The sequence below is a fragment of the Schistocerca americana genome, chromosome 3, assembly GCF_021461395.2.
Source record: "Schistocerca americana isolate TAMUIC-IGC-003095 chromosome 3, iqSchAmer2.1, whole genome shotgun sequence".
Lineage (NCBI taxonomy): Eukaryota > Metazoa > Arthropoda > Insecta > Orthoptera > Acrididae > Schistocerca > Schistocerca americana.
The window spans coordinates 693996453-694016417 of NC_060121.1; the positions used below are offsets into that span (position 1 = coordinate 693996453).

Sequence of the window (19965 nt, forward strand, 5' to 3'; positions counted from 1 at the left end):
CTGTCGCCACCCCTTCCTCGCCCCCCACCGGCTGGGGTGGCCGAGCGATTCTAGGCGCTACAGTCTGGAACCGCGCGACCGCTACGGTAGCAGTTTCGAATCCTGCCTCGGGCATGGATGTGTGTGATGTCCTTAGGTTAGTTACGTTTAAGTAGTTCTAAGTTCTAGGGGACTGATGACCTTAGAAGTTAAGTCCCATAGTGCTCAAAGCGATTTGGACCTCCCCCCACCCCCCTCCCCAACCACTCCCACGGGCCCTCTCTTGGGACGGAATTTGTGTATCCCAACTTGGTTCAAATGGTTCTGAGCACGATGGGACTTAACATCTGAGGTCATCAGTCCCCTAGAACTTAGAACTACTTAAACATAACTAACCTAAGGACATCACACACATCCATGCCCGAGGCAGGATTCGAACCTGCGACCGTAGCGGTCGCGCGGTTCCAGACTGAAGCGCCTAGAACCGCCTGACCACTCCGCCCGGCTGTATCCCTGCTGTCTGCTTCTAGTGTTGCCCCTTAACGTTTTTGAAATATTTGCAAATCGTGTAACTGAGGCTGAAGATGGGTACCAGCTCCGCGTTCATCTACCAGTATGTGGGAAACTACCTAAAAACTACATCCAGGCTGGCCAGTATATCGGTGCTCGTCGTTAATCAGCCGGGCGGATTGGATCCGGGGTCAGCGCGTCTGCGCGTCCCGGAAGCGGCAGGCTATAGCCGTCGGCACGCGGAACGAGTCAGCTAACACTGACGTCGCGGTCTACGAGTTTTGTGACGTCACTTGTCCTATTTCAAGCTGAGGAGCCATTTCGTCACGTGAAACACATAGTAAATTCTGCGATATTCGGGAGACGTGTCACGTGAAGTACACTACTGGCCATTAAAATTGCTACACCACGAAGATGATGTGCTACAGACGCGAAATTTAACCGATTGGAATCCGTGGATGCAGGAGGGTAATACGGAACGCCGTGCTGGATCCCAACGGCCTTGTATCACTAGCAGTCGAGATGACAGGCATCTTATTCGCATGGATGTAACGGATCGTGCAGCCACGTCTCGATCCCTGAGCCAACACATGGGGTCGTTTGCAAGACAACAACCATCTGCACCAACAGTTCGACGACGTTTGCAGCAGCATGGACTATCAGCTCGGAGACCATGGCTGCGGTTACCCTTGACGCTGCATCACAGACAGGAGCGCTTGCGATGGTGTACTCAAAGACGAGCCTGTGTGCACGAATGGCAAAACGTCATTTTTTCGGATGAATACAAGTTCTGTTTACAGCATCATGATGGTCGCATCCGTGTTTGGCGACATCGCGGTGAACGTACATTGGAAGCGTGTATTCGTTATCGCCATACTGGCGTATCACCCGGCGTGATGGTATAGAGTGCCATTGGTTACACGTCTCGGCCACCTCTTGTTCACATTGACGGCACTTTGAACAGTGAACGTTACATTTCAGATGTGTTACGACCTGTGGCTCTACCCTTCATTCGATCCCTGAGAAACTCTACATTTCAACAGGATATTGCACGACCGCATGTTTCAGGTCCTGTACGGGCCTTTCTGGAAACAGAAAATGTTCGACTGCTGCCCTGGCCAGCACATTCTCCAGATCTCACCAATTGAAAACGTCTGGTCAATGGTGGCCGAGCAACTGGCTCGTCACAATACGCCAGTCACTACTCTTGATGAACTGTGGTATCGTGTTGAAGCTGCATGGGCAGTTGTACCTGTACACGCCATCCAAGCTCTGTTTGACTCAATGCCCAGGCGTATCAAGGCCGTTATTACGGCCAGAGGTGGTTGTTCTGGGTACTGATTTCTCCGGATTTATGCACCCAAATTGCGTGAAAATGTAATCATATGTCAATTCTAGTATAATATATTTGTCCAATGAATACCCGTTTATCATCTGCACTTCTTCTTGGTGTAGCAATGTTAATGGCCAGTAGCGTATAACCAATAGGAAGCAAGAATTCTCCTTACGACAAAAGCAGAAAGGTTGAGGCCCGCAGAAAGCAATACGGCATATTTTATTCATCGCGTTCAGTAGAAGCCAACATTCAGGAGGATTTATGTTATACTTGATACTCATTGAATATGTGCTATTTCTTAAGCTCCAGTACATTGAATGTCTGGGGAACAAATCTTTGCTGGTACTAATTGCTGTAATAAAACTACGGAAACGTCATATTGATGGTGGTGGTAAATTCCTGTGGGACCAAACTGCTGGGGTCATCGATCCTTAGGCTTACACACTGCTTAATCCAACTTAAACTAACGTACGCGAAGGACAAGACACACACCCATGCCCGAGGAAGGGCTCGAACCTCCAAAGGGGGGAGCCGCCCGAGCCGTGGCAATGCGCCCTAGACCGTGCTGCGTCATATTGGTGGCCAAAGAATTTTCATATATACACTGGTGTCCAAAATTAATGCAAGAAACGGAAGTTTAACAAGGTTGCGTTTATTTTGTCAAAAAACAGTATAAGCAGGTGATAGTAAGGTAGAAAATATGAAAAAAACGTAAACAACTGCAACATGCATAATGGTAGAAAAAATGTTCAACATTTTTTTCAACTTAGCGATTTGCACATACATTCTGACAACTGGTTAATGTGCTCAGTATGGGGTGTGACCACTTCTGGCAGCAATACAGAACTGGCAGCGACGGGGAATGCTGTGAACGATGTCATCAATTTCATGTTGAGGCATTAACGCTCATTCTTCTTGCAAAGCTGCTCTCAAGTCCTGATGAGTGGTTGGTGAATCCTGACGTGATGCAACCCGTGTCCTTAGCGCATTCGAAACATGCTCTATGGAATTCAGATCGGAAGAGCGAGCAGGCCACGCCGTGTGTGCAATATCTTCCTTTTTCAAGAAAACTTCAAGCATTGTGGAGGTCTGTGGAGGTCGAACATTATCGTCCATCAACACGACGTCTGGGCCTACAGCACCTCGTAACAACCGTAAATGAAGTCCCAAGATTTCGTCACGATACCTGACAACAGTTAAATCCTATCGATTCACCCGTACATTTCCATGAAGAAGTATTCGAGAAGTCAACATAATCTCTGCTCATACTATTAGGGAGTCTCCACGATATCTTCTCCTTCCACAATGTTATGGCCCTGAAATCGTGTTCCACGTTCCCTCCAGATGCGAGTCCGTCGAGAATTTCTCTCCAGACCACATCGGGACCCATCTGTGAAAAGAACATTGACGTACTGCTCGACCGTCCAGGTGGTATGTTGACGACTCGACTCTAGACGTTTCCTTCTGCGAAGACGAGTCAGAGTTGCACGTACAGAAGGGCCTCTGACAATAGACGCCGCTCTGCCGCGGGCTTCTGTACACCGCTTGCCTCAATAAAACACGTACAGTGAATGCTGCAAGATCAAATGGCAGTAGTCGTGTGGTACTAACGCGGTATCGTCATGCCCTTACAGCCAAACAACGGTCCTCTCTTTCTGATGTCACACGTGGTCGGCCCTGTCCTGGTCTTAGGGATACTGCTTCAGTCTCTATAAACTGTCGCCACATCCGAGACACAATAGAACAATTGACATTAAGCTATTGGGTCGCATTAGTTTGCGACTGTCCTGTTTCCATTCCTTCTGCCTTCCTCCACCGCAGAGAGTCTGGTAGGGGTCCTCTCTCTGAGCCATACTACACCGTCTGTGACTGTGAACGCAGCGACTGTGGATGTGAGACTGCCCGTCAAACTCAACCCATTTGATAGGTGCCTGACGTCATCGTTGGATGGTTGTCCGTTAATTGGAATGCCATCTTCCAGACATCTGTTCACAGTTTGTATGATTGTATTAGGAATTAGACACAGGACGGGGAAATAGGGTTTGTTGCTTTAATTTTTGCCAACAGTGTATTTATTTTTGCATTATAAATCGCGTGTTATAAGAATAAGCTCTTTTAAGGCACTGAAGATTCGTGAAAAATCTGTCGTTCTTGTTAGGATTTGTTATAATTAAATGTAAATTAATAACATTTGGCAATTAAAGCATATAAAAGACTGTAATATTAAACAGAAAGCCACTTATCACTAAGCTACAGCTTGGGGTAGTTGCCAGAGGCACCATGTTGCAGAACAGAGGGTAGGTCGGTAGAACATTTAGGTCCAGCTGTATGGACTTTTTTTTCACTTTCACTTTTTCAACGAAGTTGTGGGACTTTTTTGCGAAATTAAAAGAAACAGTTTCTGTAATATTTCCTGTTATTTAAAAGTAAGTACTTCTCCGCCAGGAGTGAGTTTGATTGATTTGGTCAACTTTTATAAGCTGATGTCTTATTACATGTTTGCGGGTATTGAAGTTGTTGTTTATGTATACCACAAACAGAACAACGTGACTAACATATGGACAAGAGATGAAAGATGCTGTTTAATAAAGCTATCGTAGGAATTTTACGTGTGTCAGTTTTCGTGAACAAATTGTATGGTGTGGCTAGAGCCTCCCATCGGGTAGACCGTTCGCCTGGTGCAAGTCTTCCGAGTTGACGCCACTTTGGCGACTTGTGTGTCAATGGGGATGAAATGATGATGATGATAAGGACAACACAACACCCAGTCCCTGAGCGGAGAAAATCTCCGACCCAGCCGGGAATCGAACCTTTTTTGTAATCATATATATTTAGTTAAAATATTAATAACGACACATTTTTAAAAACATTCTTCTATTTATCTAATATATTTCTACAGTTAGTTAACATTACTGTCGTTTTATAGGTTTTCGTTTGTATATTCTTTCCTTTTTCGTTTTTCTCTTATTGTTCTTCTTCGAACACTTTTCAATGGCGATTTGTTGTCCTTTTTATGGGTATAAACATTGCAGGACACGCATAGTAATTTATATCTACCGGAGACACAGTGATTTTGAATTCAAATTTGTGTATGTTCAAATGGTTCAAATGGCTCTGAGCACTATGGGACTTAACCTCTGAGGTCATCAGTCCCCTAGAACTTAGAACTACTTAAACCTAACTAACCTAAGGACAACACACACATCCATGCCCGAGGCAGGATTCGAACCTGCGACCGTAGCGGTCGCGCGGTTCCAGACTGAAGCGCCTAGAACCGCTCGGCCACACCGGCCGGCAAATTTGTGTATGTCATGCACTTGTGCTGCCACAGGCACATTGTGCATGCTGGTTTGTTCTCTTCCTCTAGTTATCACTGTTAGGTGTAACAGTATGAGGCGAAAACATCAGCATGACAGATGGAGCAGAAGCGGAAGGAAGTTGTGACTTCTGAAATTTTCCCGGCGTATTTCTTCTTCTAATAATTTCCGGGTATGCAGCCGGATCCCGTCGACATTCTGCCACGATATTTCGGCCCAGAGACGTCCGGCCATCATTCGATACTCAATGACTAGATGAACCTTTATTTCCACCACCGAGGGCAGCACGTACAACTCGGCTATGCTGCGCATGTCAACACCTGATGATGGCCGGACGTCTCCGGGCCGAAATATCGTGGCAGAATGTCGACGGGATCCGGCTGCATAGCCGGAAATTATTAGATGTGGAAGGAAGTTTTTTACATATACTACAAATTATAAATAAATTGAAGAAAAATTATGTCATATTATATAAGAGAAGCAGAGAGGAAAGTGTGAGTAAACTATATAAATTTTATAAAGCACATAGTAAAGGCTGTCATTCAAAAAAATTTATGAACCCGGACCGTTAGGTATGACATTCCGTCGCGCTGACCACTCAGCTACCAGGGGCGGACAACTGTGTGGTTTACGAGCCAAATAAAGGCGATACATGTCGCTGAAGAGCGCAAAATCACGTTAACCAGATCGTCCCGTTGCCGACGGCGCTGTGTCTCGTGACTCTGGATATCCCGTCTGCGTGCACGACAACATTTGCTACCTCGCCCCTTGTTCTGACGGCTTAACGAGCGTGGCTATCGAGGCAAGTCAGTCAATAGACTACTTGAACGACAAAGTTACCATTTGGGGACAAAGATGTAACATAATATGGGCCTAACCGCGTGACTGTCTTGGCTCAAATGGTTCAAATGGCTCTGAGCACTATGGGAATTAACATCTGAGGTCACCAGTCCCCTAGACTTAGAACTACTTAAACCTAACTAACTGCCCGAGGCAGGATTCGAACCTGCGACCGTAGCGGTCGCGAGGTTCCAGACTGTAGCGCCTAGAACCGCTCGGCCACTCCGGCCAGCCGACTGTCTTGGAGCGCACACCTGCAACAATATAAATCCCGTTTAGGGGGCACCGGAGTGTGCAAGTAAGACAACAGGTAAGCGAGTAAGGTGGTGCCTCGCTCGGATGGGCCAGAGGCCTTCCTGCAGGCGCGGGCAAGTGGAGCGGACGGCACGCGCCCGGTACGAGTGCTACCCAGCTGTTGCCCGCCGGGAGCCACGGGCCGCCCGGGTAACAGGACTCGCGCGCAAGCCTGCGTGGCGGGCCGTGACCACCCTTCCTGCCGCCTCCGCCTCCGCCGTCCCGCCAGTTGGCTCCCGACTCCTTCGCGACATGCAGCGTCTTCCCAGCAGCCTCTGGCCATCGCTACTGGCCGCTCTCCTCTCGGTAAGTCAGCTGCCGCCACCAAGACTGCTATTACCTCGTGTTGAACCGAAAAGGGGCCCCCATCACTTAGTTTATTCTGTCAGCAATATTTTTATTTTCCCTCTTTCTACAAGGAATAGTTTCCAGTATATAACCCTTTTCGTTTCTGTTTACCTCTTGCCGCCCGCAGTGGTCGAGCGGTTCTACACGCTTCAGTACGGAACCGGGTTACTGCTGCGGTCGCAGGTTCGAATCCTGTCTCGGGCGGATGTGTGTGATGCCGTTCGATTAGTTAGGTTTAAATCTAAGTATAGGGGACTGATGACCTCAGATATTAAGTCCATCACTACTTAGAGCCATTTGAACCATTTGTTTACCTTCAACCTGTACTCGCAGGATTGCCAAGATCGCTTTATTCCCGTATGACATAAGACGTTGACAACAACGACAAATAATTTAAGTGCCAATAGGTTTAGGCGCGTCAAAAATTTTCAGGGAATGAGCAGGCGCGAAGCAGAATAGGCATAGAAGGTGAAGCGCTAAACACATGGTGACTGAAGCGTCATTTATTTGGACAGCAGATGGGCGAACCAAAGAACATATACTAGTTACGAACACAAAGTAATACTGTCTCACATGTACTAGCGAATAACGTCGTTAACAAAGTTAAATAGTGAAAAGCATGAGGCACGGCACGTAATGTAATGATAGGTATAAAGTTCTCAGCTTTAGTAAAATAGGTAGGATGGGTAATTATTGTATAAAATGTAATAAGTATGTGGATTTGCTTTGCATAAGTTGTTGTTCTGACCTTCAGTCCTGAGACTGGTTTGATGCAGCTCTCCATGCTACTCTATCCTGTGCAAGCTTCTTCATCTCCCAGTACCTACCGCAGCCTACATCCTTCTGAATCTGCTTAGTGTATTCATCTCTTGGTCTCCCTCTACGATTTTTACCCTCGACGCTGCCCTCCAATACTAAATTGGTGATCCCTTGATGCCTCAGAACATGTCCTACCAACCAATCCCTTCTTCTCGTCAAGTTGTGCCACAAACTCCTCCCCAGTTCTATTCAATACCTCCTCATTAGTTATGTGATCTACCCATCTAATCTTCAGCATTCTTCTGTAGCACCACATTTCGAAAGCTTCTATTCTCTTCTTCTCCAAACTATTTATCGTCCATGTTTCACTTCCATACATGGATACACTTCATACAAATACTTTCAGAAACGACTTCCTGACACTTCAATTAATACTCGATGTTAATAAATTTCTCTTCTTCAGAAACGCTTTCCTTGCCATTGCCAGTTTACATTTTATATCCTCTCTACTTGGACCATCATCAGTTGTTTTGCTCCCCAAATAGCAAAACTCCTTTACTATTTTAAATGTCTCGATTCCTAATCTAATTCCCTCAGCACCACCAGACTTAATTCGACTACATTCCATTATCCTCGTTTTGCTTTTGTTGATGTTCATCTTATACCCTCCTTTCAAGACACTGTCCATTCCGTTCAACTGCTCTTCCAAGTCCTTTGCTGTCTCTGACAGAATTACAATGTCATCGGCGAACCTCAAAGTTTTTATTTCTTCTCCATGGATTTTAATACCTACTCCGAATTTTTTCTTTTGTTTCCTTTACTGCTTGCTCAATATACAGATTAAATAACATCGGGGAGAGGCTACAACCCTGTCTCACTCCCTTCCCAATCACTGCTTCCTTTTCATGTCTCTCGACTCTTATAACTGCCATCTGGTTTCTGCACAAATTGAAAATAGCCTTTCGCTCCCTGTATTTCACCCCCGCCATCTTCAGAATTGGAAAAAGAATATTCCAGTCAACATTGTCAAAAGCCTTCTCCAAGTCCGCTAATGCTAGAAACGTAGGTTTGCCCTTCCTTAATCTATTTTCCAAGATAAGTCGTAGGGTCAGTATTGCCTTACGTGTTCCAATATTTCTACGGAATCCAAACTGATCTTCCCCGAGGTCGGCTTCTACCAGTTTTTCCATTCGTCTGTAAAGAATTCGCGTTAGTATTTTCCAGCTGTGACTTATTAAACTGATAGTTCGTAATTTTCACATCTGTCAACACCTGCTTTCTTTAGGGTTCGAATTATTATATTCTTCTTGAAGTCTGAGGGTATTTCGCCAGTCTCATACATTTTGCTCACCAGATGGTAGAATTTTGTCAGGACTGGCTCTCCCAAGGCTGTCAGTAATACTAATGGAATGTTGTCTACTCCCGGGGCTTTGGATAAAAGGAGGTAATTTAAGTATAAGGAAGTGTAAGATATAAAATGAAGAAGAGTAAAGGTTGACATCTGGTAGCGTCAAGTGAAGGAACTTCTTAGCGAAAAGCGAAAAACAGGAGAAAATCTGACGAGGTGCTGTACAGTATTGTCTTTTTTTTTAAAAAAAAAAGGGGGGGTGGCGGGAACTGTACTAGCGTTAGGAGAAGGCATAAATGAAAGGGCGGACAGACAGATCCATGAAAGAGACTGATCTATGCCGTGGCTCCGGTACATACTATAAATTGCAGTACATGTTGGAAATGCTTTCCATCCATTTTATGCACTTGTCGACACGTTTGACCGTATTCCTGGCCACTCTTGTTAGCTTTACACTCTCTATTTCCTTGATGGCTTTCGTAATGTTTGTTTTCGATGTGGATAGGTCCTGTAAACATTATCTTTTTAAGTTGCCCCGCAGAAAGAAGCCTGCACTACTAATATCACGGGATCGTGGTGGCCACAACCCTGTCGAAATGATTCCTTCACCAAAAAATTATGTATCATCTCCATAGTAGGGCGCCAAGTGGCGCCATCCTGTTACAATCAGCAGTCACGCTCATCCTCTTGCAGTAAGGCTACGAACTGTTGGATAATGTCTTGGCAGAGGGTAGCAACCTCACTTGTTTCCAAAAACAAATGTCCTATTATTCGTCACCTTGAAACCGCACGTGATACGCCAATTTATATGGATGTAGGGGAGACACAATGGAAGTGACTGGCTATCAGTACCCCAGGTCCGGTAATTATGGCTATTAACATACCGACCGAGATGAATCCAAGTTCCGTCTGCGCAAAACACTTGATCTAAATTGCTATTATTGCCTCTAATGAGGATCTTGAACCACTGACAGTAGTGAATCCTTCTGACATTATCAGCATTGTTCGGCTCAGGATAAACTTGTATCTGATACGGATAACAGTTCAGTATTCTTCTCGCTGCAGTGTGGACTGAACCAAGTGAAATGTTCTTCTCCCGGCTTTTAATCCACGCAAAGATTTAGAGCGACATGTAGCTACTGCTTTGACATCCTGAATGACCTGCATTCTTAAAACTGACTTTTGTCTGGAACGTTTCTTGTCTACCACTGAACCTGTTTCTCAGGATTTCCAACTCTTTTCACTGTTGCTTCCGGTTCAAATTTATCCGTGAACCTTCACCCACACATATCATGAGATTTCATCACAAAATAAGTTTTAATCAAGAGTACACGTCCGCAACAGTTAAGCACATTTATACAAACTGCAAGACACGATTACGCAACCTTGTTCAAAAATCAATGCTTAATCATGACTGGTACAAGTTAAATGTGCAAGCAACAAACAGCCCTCTCGCTCCAGTTCCAGCGTGTCAACAATATAAATATTATTTCACCCATCTCAAACGAATACCGCTTTTCAACAATATTCGTTTAGTAAAAACTATCGAAAGATGGTGCCTCGTTTCAGTTAAACAATTTGTACTATCAAATAGAAAACCGCCTCATCTGAATAGGAGAAGGCGTGCCTTAGATTTACGAGACCAACGTCCGGGTGCACCAACCATGATTAAAAGTTACTTGCAGTAAAGTCTGCATTTAACCCTGTTCAACGCAAAAATCTGGTGCACCAACCTATGTTAAAGATAAACGATGGAGTTGATTGCAATTAAATTTGACCGTGGCTTACGCCCGATTTTCGCTAGGTGACTAGGGTTTTATAAACGTACGGTATTAAGATGGCGGCGCGTTTCGGTGTACTTATACGGACTCAAGGCATCGTGTACTGTACACTGTACGTAATATGAACGCAGAAAATGTATTAATGTGTGAATCAAACCTACCAGGAGTAGAATTAAATTGTATCTCTACATGAGACCATATTGCCTGTTTTTCTCCTAGAAGAGGACCATATTATAATAGGACTTTTGCAGTGTTTTATGCTTATTGTACATGAAGTTCAAAATTCAAAATACCTCTCCAAAAGCAGGTCGATGGAACTCTCAAAAATTCACGAGAAAATCGACTCCCTAAGTTTTCCGACCATGTTTAATATGCAAAAATTAGTAGGGCTTTTCGGACAAGCAGTATGGCTCTGTGGTACCGTGTTTTATGTGCGTTTACGTGAATCATAAAATAGAAAAAAATAGAAAATAATTTAATTTTTAGTTTTTTAACTATACAATCTTGATTAACAATCATTTATAAAAGATCGGTAATTAAGAATTTGTATGTACACTCCTGGAAATTGAAATAAGAACACCGTGAATTCATTGTCCCAGGAAGGGGAAACTTTATTGACACATTCCTGGGGTCAGATACATCACATGATCACACTGACAGAACCACAGGCACATAGACACAGGCAACAGAGCATCACAATGTCGGCACTAGTACAGTGTATATCCACCTTTCGCAGCAATGCAGGCTGCTATTCTCCCATGGAGACGATCGTAGAGATGCTGGATGTAGTCCTGTGGAACGGCTTGCCATGCCATTTCCACCTGGCGCCTCAGTTGGACCAGCGTTCGTGCTGGACGTGCAGACCGCGTGAGACGACGCTTCATCCAGTCCCAAACATGCTCAATGGGGGACAGATCCGGAGATCTTGCTGGCCAGGGTAGTTGACTTACACCTTCTAGAGCACGTTGGGTGGGACGGGATACATGCGGACGTGCATTGTCCTGTTGGAACAGCAAGTTCCCTTGCCGGTCTAGGAATGGTAGAACGATGGGTTCGATGACGGTTTGGATGTACCGTGCACTATTCAGTGTCCCCTCGACGATCACCAGTGGTGTACGGCCAGTGTAGGAGATCACTCCCCACACCATGATGCCGGGTGTTGGCCCTGTGTGCCTCGGTCGTATGCAGTCCTGATTGTGGCGCTCACCTGCACGGCGCCAAACACGCATACGACCATCATTGGCACCAAGGCAGAAGCGACTCTCATCGCTGAAGACGACACGTCTCCATTCGTCCCTCCATTCACGCCTGTCGCGACACCACTGGAGGCGGGCTACATGATGTTGGGGCGTGAGCGGAAGACGGCCTAACGGTATGCGGGACCGTAGCCCAGCTTCATGGAGACGGTTGCGAATGGTCCTCGCCGATACCCCAGGAGCAATAGTGTCCCTAATTTGCTGGGAAGTGGCGGTGCGGTCCCCTACGGCACTGCGTAGGATCCTACGGTCTTGGCGTGCATCCGTGAGTCGCTGCGGTCCGGTCCCAGGTCGACGGGCACGTGCACCTTCCGCCGACCACTGGCGACAACATCGATGTACTGTGGAGACTTCACGCCCCACGTGTTGAGCAATTCGGCTGTACGTCCACCCGGCCTCCTGCATGCCCACTATACGCCCTCGCTCAAAGTCCGTCAACTGCACATATGGTTCACGTCCACGCTGTCGCGGCATGCTACCAGTGTTAAAGACTGCGATGGAGCTCCGTATGCCACGGCAAACTGGCTGACACTGACGGCGGCGGTGCACAAATGCTGCGCAGCTAGCGCCATTCGACGGCCAACACCGCGGTTCCTGGTGTGTCCGCTGTGCCGTGCGTGTGATCATTGCTTGTACAGCCCTCTCGCAGTGTCCGGAGCAAGTATGGTGGGTCTGACACACCGGTGTCAATGTGTTCTTTTTTCCATTTCCAGGAGAGTATTATATACAGGGTGTTTCAAAAATGACCGGTATATTTGAAACGGCAAAAAAAACTAAACGAGCAGCGATAGAAATACACCGTTTGTTGCAATATGCTTGGGACAACAGTACATTTTCAGGCAGACAAACTTTCGAAATTACAGTAGTTACAATTTTCAACGACAGATGGCGCTGCGGTCTGTACTCTATAGTACGATATTTTCCACATATCCACCATGCGTAGCAATAATATGGCGTAGTCTCTGAATGAAATTACCCGAAATCTTTGACAACGTGTCTGGCGGAATGGCTTCACATGCAGATGAGATGTACTGCTTCAGCTGTTCAATTGTTTCTGGATTCTGGCGGTACTCCTGGTCTTTCAAGTGTCCCCACAGAAAGAAGTCACAGGGGTTCATGTCTGGCGAATAGGGAGGCCAATCCACGCCGCCTCCTGTATGTTTCGGATAGCCCAAAGCAATCACACGATCATCGAAATATTCATTCAGGAAATTAAAGACGTCGGCCGTGCGATGTGGCCGGGCACCATCTTGCATAAACCACGAGGTGTTCGCAGTGTCGTCTAAGGCAGTTTGTACCGCCACAAATTCACGAAGAATGTCCAGATAGCGTGATGCAGTAATCGTTTCGGATCTGAAAAATGGGCCAATGATTCCTTTGGAAGAAATGGCGGCCCAGACCAGTACTTTTTGAGGATGCAGGGACGATGGGACTGCAACATGGGGCTTTTTGGTTCCCCATATGCGCCAGTTCTGTTTATTGACGAAGCCGTCCAGGTAAAAATAAGCTTCGTCAGTAAACCAAATGCTGCCCACATGCATATCGCCGTCATCAATCCTGTGCACTATATCGTTAGCGAATGTCTCTCATGTAGCAATGGTAGCGGCGCTGAGGGGTTGCCGCGTTTGAATATTGTATGGGTAGACGTGTAAACTCTGGCGCATGAGACGATACGTGGACGTTGGCGTCATTTGGACCGCAGCTGCAACATGGCGAACGGAAACCCGAGGCCGCTGTTGGATCACCTGCGGCACTAGCTGCGCGTTGCCCTCTGTGGTTGCCGTACGCGGTCGCCCTACCTTTCCAGCACGTTCATCTGTCACGTTCCCAGTCCGTTGAAATTTTTCAAACAGATCCTTTATTGTATCGCTTTTCGGTCCTTTGGTTACATTAAACCTCTGTTGAAAACTTCGTCTTGTTGCAACAACACTGTGTTCTAGGCGGTGGAATTCCAACACCAGAAAAATCCTCTGTTCTAAGGAATAAACCATGTTGTCTACAGCACACTTGCACGTTGTGAACAGCACACGCTTACAGCAGAAAGACGACGTACAGAATGGCGCACCCACAGACTGCGTTGTCTTCTATATCTTTCACATCACTTGCAGCGCCATCTGTTGTTGAAAATTGTAACTACTGTAATTTCGAAAGTTTGTCTGCCTGAAAATGTACTGTTGTCCCAAGCATATTGTAACAAACGGTGTATTTCTATCTCTGCTCGTTTAGTTTTTATTGCCGTTTCAAATATACCGGTCATTTTTGAAACACCCTGTAGTTAGAAATAAGAAGACGGGCATTTGTCTTAATAATGACAAATAAATGTGTTTATTAGCATACACAAACATCGACTTACGGTTAAAATCTCCCTCTGCAGAAAAACTAAGGAGTCTGTTCCACTCCAATGATATGAGTTTAACACCGCTGGACCCAACTCATCACACGCCACACAGCCATACACTCATAGATATAATAGCAACAAAGCGACCAGATAACATAATTCGCGCCAATCAGACATCCGCTCCGGGAGTCTCTGCTCATGACGTGATATTCTTAAATTACTCAGTGCATACTACCAAAGAAAAATCTCACCTGGTAACCTACAGAAACCTAAAAAATGTTAACCATGACGCTCTTCAAAAGGATTGCTCAGACATCCCTTGGCATGATATAAGCAATGGACCGACTTTAGACGGAAAAATTCGGGAATTATGTCGCAAAATTATTGCACTGTATGATAAACATGCTCCTCAACGTACTGTCAAGGTAAAGAGAGCTCCCGGTCCGTGGCTCACCACTGCATTACGCCAATTAATGAATAAACGTGATGCTGCACATAGGGCCTTCAAGCGTAACCCAACTCCCGAGGCGTACGAAGCTTATAGGAAACTCCGAAACAGAACCAAGCAAAGCGTGAGGAATGCCAAAATCAGACATGTCCGCTCTGTCGTATGTGGCATATCAAAACCTGCTGCACTGTGGAAAAAGCTGCGAAGTTTCGGTATAGGAAAGCGAAGATCTGACGCTGTTTATCAAGCGTCTGCAGAAGAATTAAACGATTTTTTCTCAACAGCTGTAAACTGCCACGCAGCGACAAATTACCAGCCCCAAGATATCAATCTCTCGAGAGACAAGTTTTTCCTAAAACATGTCACTACCGGCACAGTACACAAGGCAATTATGAGAATCTCTTTCGAGGCAGTAGGAAATGATGGAGTGAGCATTGGCATGATTAAGAACGTCGTAGACACTATTACTCCAGTTATCACGGACATCTTCAACCTGTCTCTTGTCAGTAGTACATATCCTACTGAGTGGAAGCAAAGTTTAATTCAACCTAGACCCAAGACTGACAACCCTAAGTCGCCAGGTGACCACAGGCCGATCAGCATACTACCTGCAATATCTAAAGCCCTAGAATACATCATCCATGAACAGCTGACGGATTACCTCAAAACTCATAACATCCACGACAAATATCAGTCAGGCTTTCGAAAGCACCATAGTACAGCAACTGCATTAATCAAAGTAACTGATGACATTAAACATGCTATGGACAGACGTGAAGCTACCATCCTAACACTGCTTGACTTTAGCAAGGCTTTTGATACAGTTGACTTTGATATATTACTAATTAAAATGAAGCAGTTGAATTTCTCAAACAGCGCAATACACTGGTTCGACAGCTACCTCAAAAACAGAAGTCAACAAGTCATTTGTGGGTCGGAAAAGTCATCATGGAAAAACGTGCGCTCTGGAGTTCCCCAAGGCTCCGTCCTTGGTCCATTAATCTTCTCACTGTACATTTATGATATTTCTTCAGTTATTCACTCCTGCAACTACCATCTATATGCCGACGACATCCAACTGTACATAAGTGCAAGCCCCAAGAACATTGGTGACGCAGTAGCGAGTATGAACGCAGATCTTTGCTCTGTTTCTCGATGGGCACAGAACCTAGGTCTGAAACTAAACACCAAGAAATCCCAGGTCATACTTATATCTCATCCAAAGTTAATCAGCCGGTACTTTCGCGAAACAGTCCCTCAAATACTCCTCAATGGTACCCAACTATCATACCAAAAAACAGTAAAAGACCTTGGAATAATCTTGGATGAACACCTAAACTGGGAAGAACAAACAGTCACAGCTTGCCGGAAATCGCTCTCCTCCCTACATGCAATTCAAAAATTTTGAAAAATATTTCCAACCCATGTTAATCAAAGATTAGTCCAAACACTAGTCTTGCCTAATCTTAACTACTGTGATGTAGTTCAACACGGCACAAATAGTGAAAATTTGAGATGCCCCGAGCTAGTGATGAATGCTTGCGTTAGACACGTATGCAATATACGGTTGTATGATCATATCAGTCCTTCATACTCCCAGCTAAGTTGGATACGCCCACATAAGGCACGCGATCTCCACACGATGTGCTTACTTCATCGATTTCTTAGCCACTGGTGCCCCCAATACTTATCTTCTCACATTAAACACCTATCATCATTCCACAACCGCAATACCAGATCGGATACGTCTAGCATCTTGGCTGTACCTTTACATAACACAAAATCTTTCTCCGTGTCATTCTCCATCTCAGCCATACGAATATGGAACGCGCTCCCCTGTGATCTGCGTCTTATCCAGAACCACTCAACATTCAAGAGGGAACACAAGACTTACATATCAGGGACGGTATAGCCACCCGTGGTCTAGGGGAAGCGTATTTGATTCATAATCAAAACGTCTTCGGTCTCGGGTTCGAGCCTCGCCACTGCCTAAATTTTGATAAATAATCAGCATTGGCGGCCGAAGACTTCCGGCATAAGAAGTCAGCCTCATTCTGCCAACGGCCTTGTCGAAGAGGGTGGAGGAGCGGATAGAGGTTCAGGGCACTCTCTTGTCCTAGGGGTGGGACATTGCCCCTAAAGGCGGAAGAATCAGCAATGATCAACGACATGAGGATGCAGAAGGCAATGGAAACCACTGCATTAAAGACACGTAACGTGTATCCACAGGACATGTAGCCTGTAATTGAAGAAGTATCATGATGATCTCTCCATTGGCAAAAGATTCCGGAATAGTCCCCCTTTCGGATCTCCGGGAGGGGACTGCCAAGGGGGAGGTTACCATGAGAAAATGATTGAATAATCAAGGAAAGGATAACGTTCTACGAGTCGGGGCGTGGAATGTCAGAAGCTTGAACGTGGTAGGGTAACTAGAAAATCTGAAAAGGGAAATGCAAAGGCTCAATCTAGATATAGTAGGGGTCAGTGAAGTGAAGTGGAAGGAAGACAAGGATTTCTGGTCAGATGAGTATCGGGTGATATCAACAGCAGCAGAAAATGGTATAACAGGAGCAGGATTCGTTATGAATAGGAAGGTAGGGCAGAGGGTGTGTTACTGTGAACAGTTCAGTGACCGGGTTGTTCTAATCAGAATCGACAGCAGACCAACACCGACAACGATAGTTCAGGTATACATGCCGACGTCGCAAGCTGAAGATGAACAGATAGAGAAAGTGTATGAGGATATTGAAAGGGTAATGCAGTATGTAAAGGGGGACGAAAATCTAATAGTCATGGGCGACTGGAATGCAGTTGTAGGGGAAGGAGTAGAAGAAAAGGTTACAGGAGAATATGGGCTTGGGACAAGGAATGAAAGAGGAGAAAGACTAATTGAGTTCTGTAACAAGTTTCAGCTAATAATAGCGAATACCCTGTCCAAGAATCACAAGAGGAGGAGGTATATTTGGAAAAGGCCGGGAGATACGGGAAGATTTCAATTAGATTACATCATGGTCAGACAGAGATTCCGAAATCAGATACTGGATTGTAGGCATACCCAGGAGCAGATATAGACTCAGATCAAAATATAGTAGTGATGAAGAGTAGGCTGAAGTTCAAGACATTAGTCAGGAAGAATCAATACGCAAAGAAGTGGGATACGGAAGTGCTAAGGAATGACGATATACGTTTGAAGTTCTCTAACGCTATAGATACAGCAATAAGGAATAGCGCAGTAGGCAGTACAGTTGAAGAGGAATGGACATCTCTAAAAGGGCCATCACAGAAGTTGGGAAGGCAAACATAGGTACAAAGAAGGTAGCTGCGAAGAAACCATGGGTAACAGAAGAAATACAAGGGCAAGAGAGTGCCCTGAACCTCTGTCCGGTCCTCTGACTTCTTTGACAAGACCGTTGTCAGGAACAGGGCGACCTCTTGTGCTGGAAGTCTTCGGCCGCCAAAGGCTGATTATCAATCATAATTTAACTGCCGGCGGGACTTCAACCCAGGACCGATGACGCTTTGATAAGAAATCAAAGACGCTATCCCGAGACCACGGAGGTACTAACCATTCAGTTGATTGATGAAAGGAGGAAGTACAAACATGTTCCGGGAAAATCAGGAATACAGAAATACAAGTCGCTGAGGAATGCAATAAATAGGAAGTGCAGGGAAGCTAAGACGAAATGGCTGCAGGAAAAATGTGAAGACATCGAAAAAGAAATGATTGTCGGAAGGACAGACTCAGCATACAGGAAAGTCAAAACAACCTTTGGTGACATTAAAAGCAACGGTGGTAACATTAAGAGTGCAACGGGAATTCCACTGTTAAATGCAGAGGAGAGAGCAGATAGGTGGAAAGAATACATTGAAAGCCTCTATGAGGGTGAAGATTTGTCTGATGTGATAGAAGAAGAAACAGGAGTCGATTTAGAAGAGATAGGGGATCCAGTATTAGAATCGGAATTTAAAAGAGCTTTGGAGGACTTACGGTCAAATAAGGCAGAAGGGATAGATAACATTCCATCAGAATTTCTAAAATCATTGGGGGAAGTGGCAACAAAACGACTATTCACGTTGGCGTGTAGAATATATGAGTCTGGCGACATACCATCTGACTTTCGGAAAAGCATCATCCACACAATTCCGAAGACGGCAAGAGCTGACAAGTGCGATAATTATCGCACAATCAGCTTAACTGATCATGCATCGGAGCTGCTTACAAGAATAATATACAGAAGAATAGAAAAGAAAATTGAGAATGCGCTAGGTGACGATCAGTTTGGCTTTAGGAAAAGTAAAGGGACGAGAGAGGAAATTCTGACGTTACGGCTAATAATAGAAGCAAGGCTAAAGAAAAATCAAGGCACTTTCATAGGATTTGTCGACCTGGAAAAAGCGTTCGACAATATAAAATGGTGCAAGCTGATCGAGATTCTGAAAAAAGTAGGGGTAAGGTATAGGGAGAGACGGGTCATACACAATATGTACAACAACCAAGAGGGAATAATAAGAGTGGACGATCAAGAACGAAGTGCTCGTATTAAGAAGGGTGTAAGACAGGGCTGTAGCGTTTCGCCACTACTCTTCAATCTGTACATCGAGGAAGCAATGATGGAAATAAAAGAAAGGTTCAGGAGTGGAATTAAAATACAAGGTGTAAGGATATCAACGATACGATTCGCTGATGACATTGCTATCCTGAGTGAAAGTGAAGAAGAATTAAATGATCTGATGAACGGAATGAACAGTCTAATGAGTACACAGTATGGTCTGAGAGTAAATCGGAGAAAGACGAAGGTAATGAGAAGTAGTAGAAATGAGAACAGCGAGAGACTTAACATCAGGATTGATGGTCACGAAGTCAATGAAGTTAAGGAATTCTGCTACCTAGGCAGTAAAATAACCAATGACGGACGGAGCAAGGAGGACATCAAAAGCAGACTCGCTATGGCAAAAAAGGCATTTCTGACCAAGAGAAGTCTACTAATATCAAATACCGGCCTTAATTTGAGGAAGAAATTTCTGAGGATGTACGTCTGGAGTACAGCATTGTATGGTAGTGAAACATGGACTGTGGGAAAACCGGAACAGAAGAGAATCGAAGCATTTGAGATGTGGTGCTATAGACGAATGTTGAAAATTAGGTGAACTGATAAGGGAAGGAATGAGGAGGTTCTACGCAGAATTGGAGAGGAAAGGAATATGTGGAAAACACTGATAAGGAGAAGGGACAGGATGATAGGACATCTGCTAAGACATGAGGGAATGACTTCCGTGGTACTAGAGGGAGCTGTAGAGGGCAAAAACTGCAGAGGAAGACAGAGATTGGAATACGTTAAGCAAATAATTGAGGACGTTGGTTCTAAGTGCTACTCTGAGATGAAGAGGTTAGCACAGGAAAGGAATTCGCG

The 19965-nt window shown here is 45.1% G+C and overlaps 1 protein-coding gene across 1 annotated transcript in view; it reads left to right on the top strand.

The window, feature by feature from the left end:
• The first annotated feature begins 6514 nt into the window (after positions 1–6514).
• The window catches only part of LOC124605228, a 304515-nt gene continuing 291064 nt past the window's right edge, over positions 6515–19965 (top strand). The window contains exon 1 of the mRNA XM_047136779.1: positions 6515–6582. Coding sequence (XP_046992735.1) covers positions 6529–6582 — 54 coding nt within the window. The 5' untranslated portion in view covers positions 6515–6528. The remainder of the gene's footprint in view (positions 6583–19965) is intronic.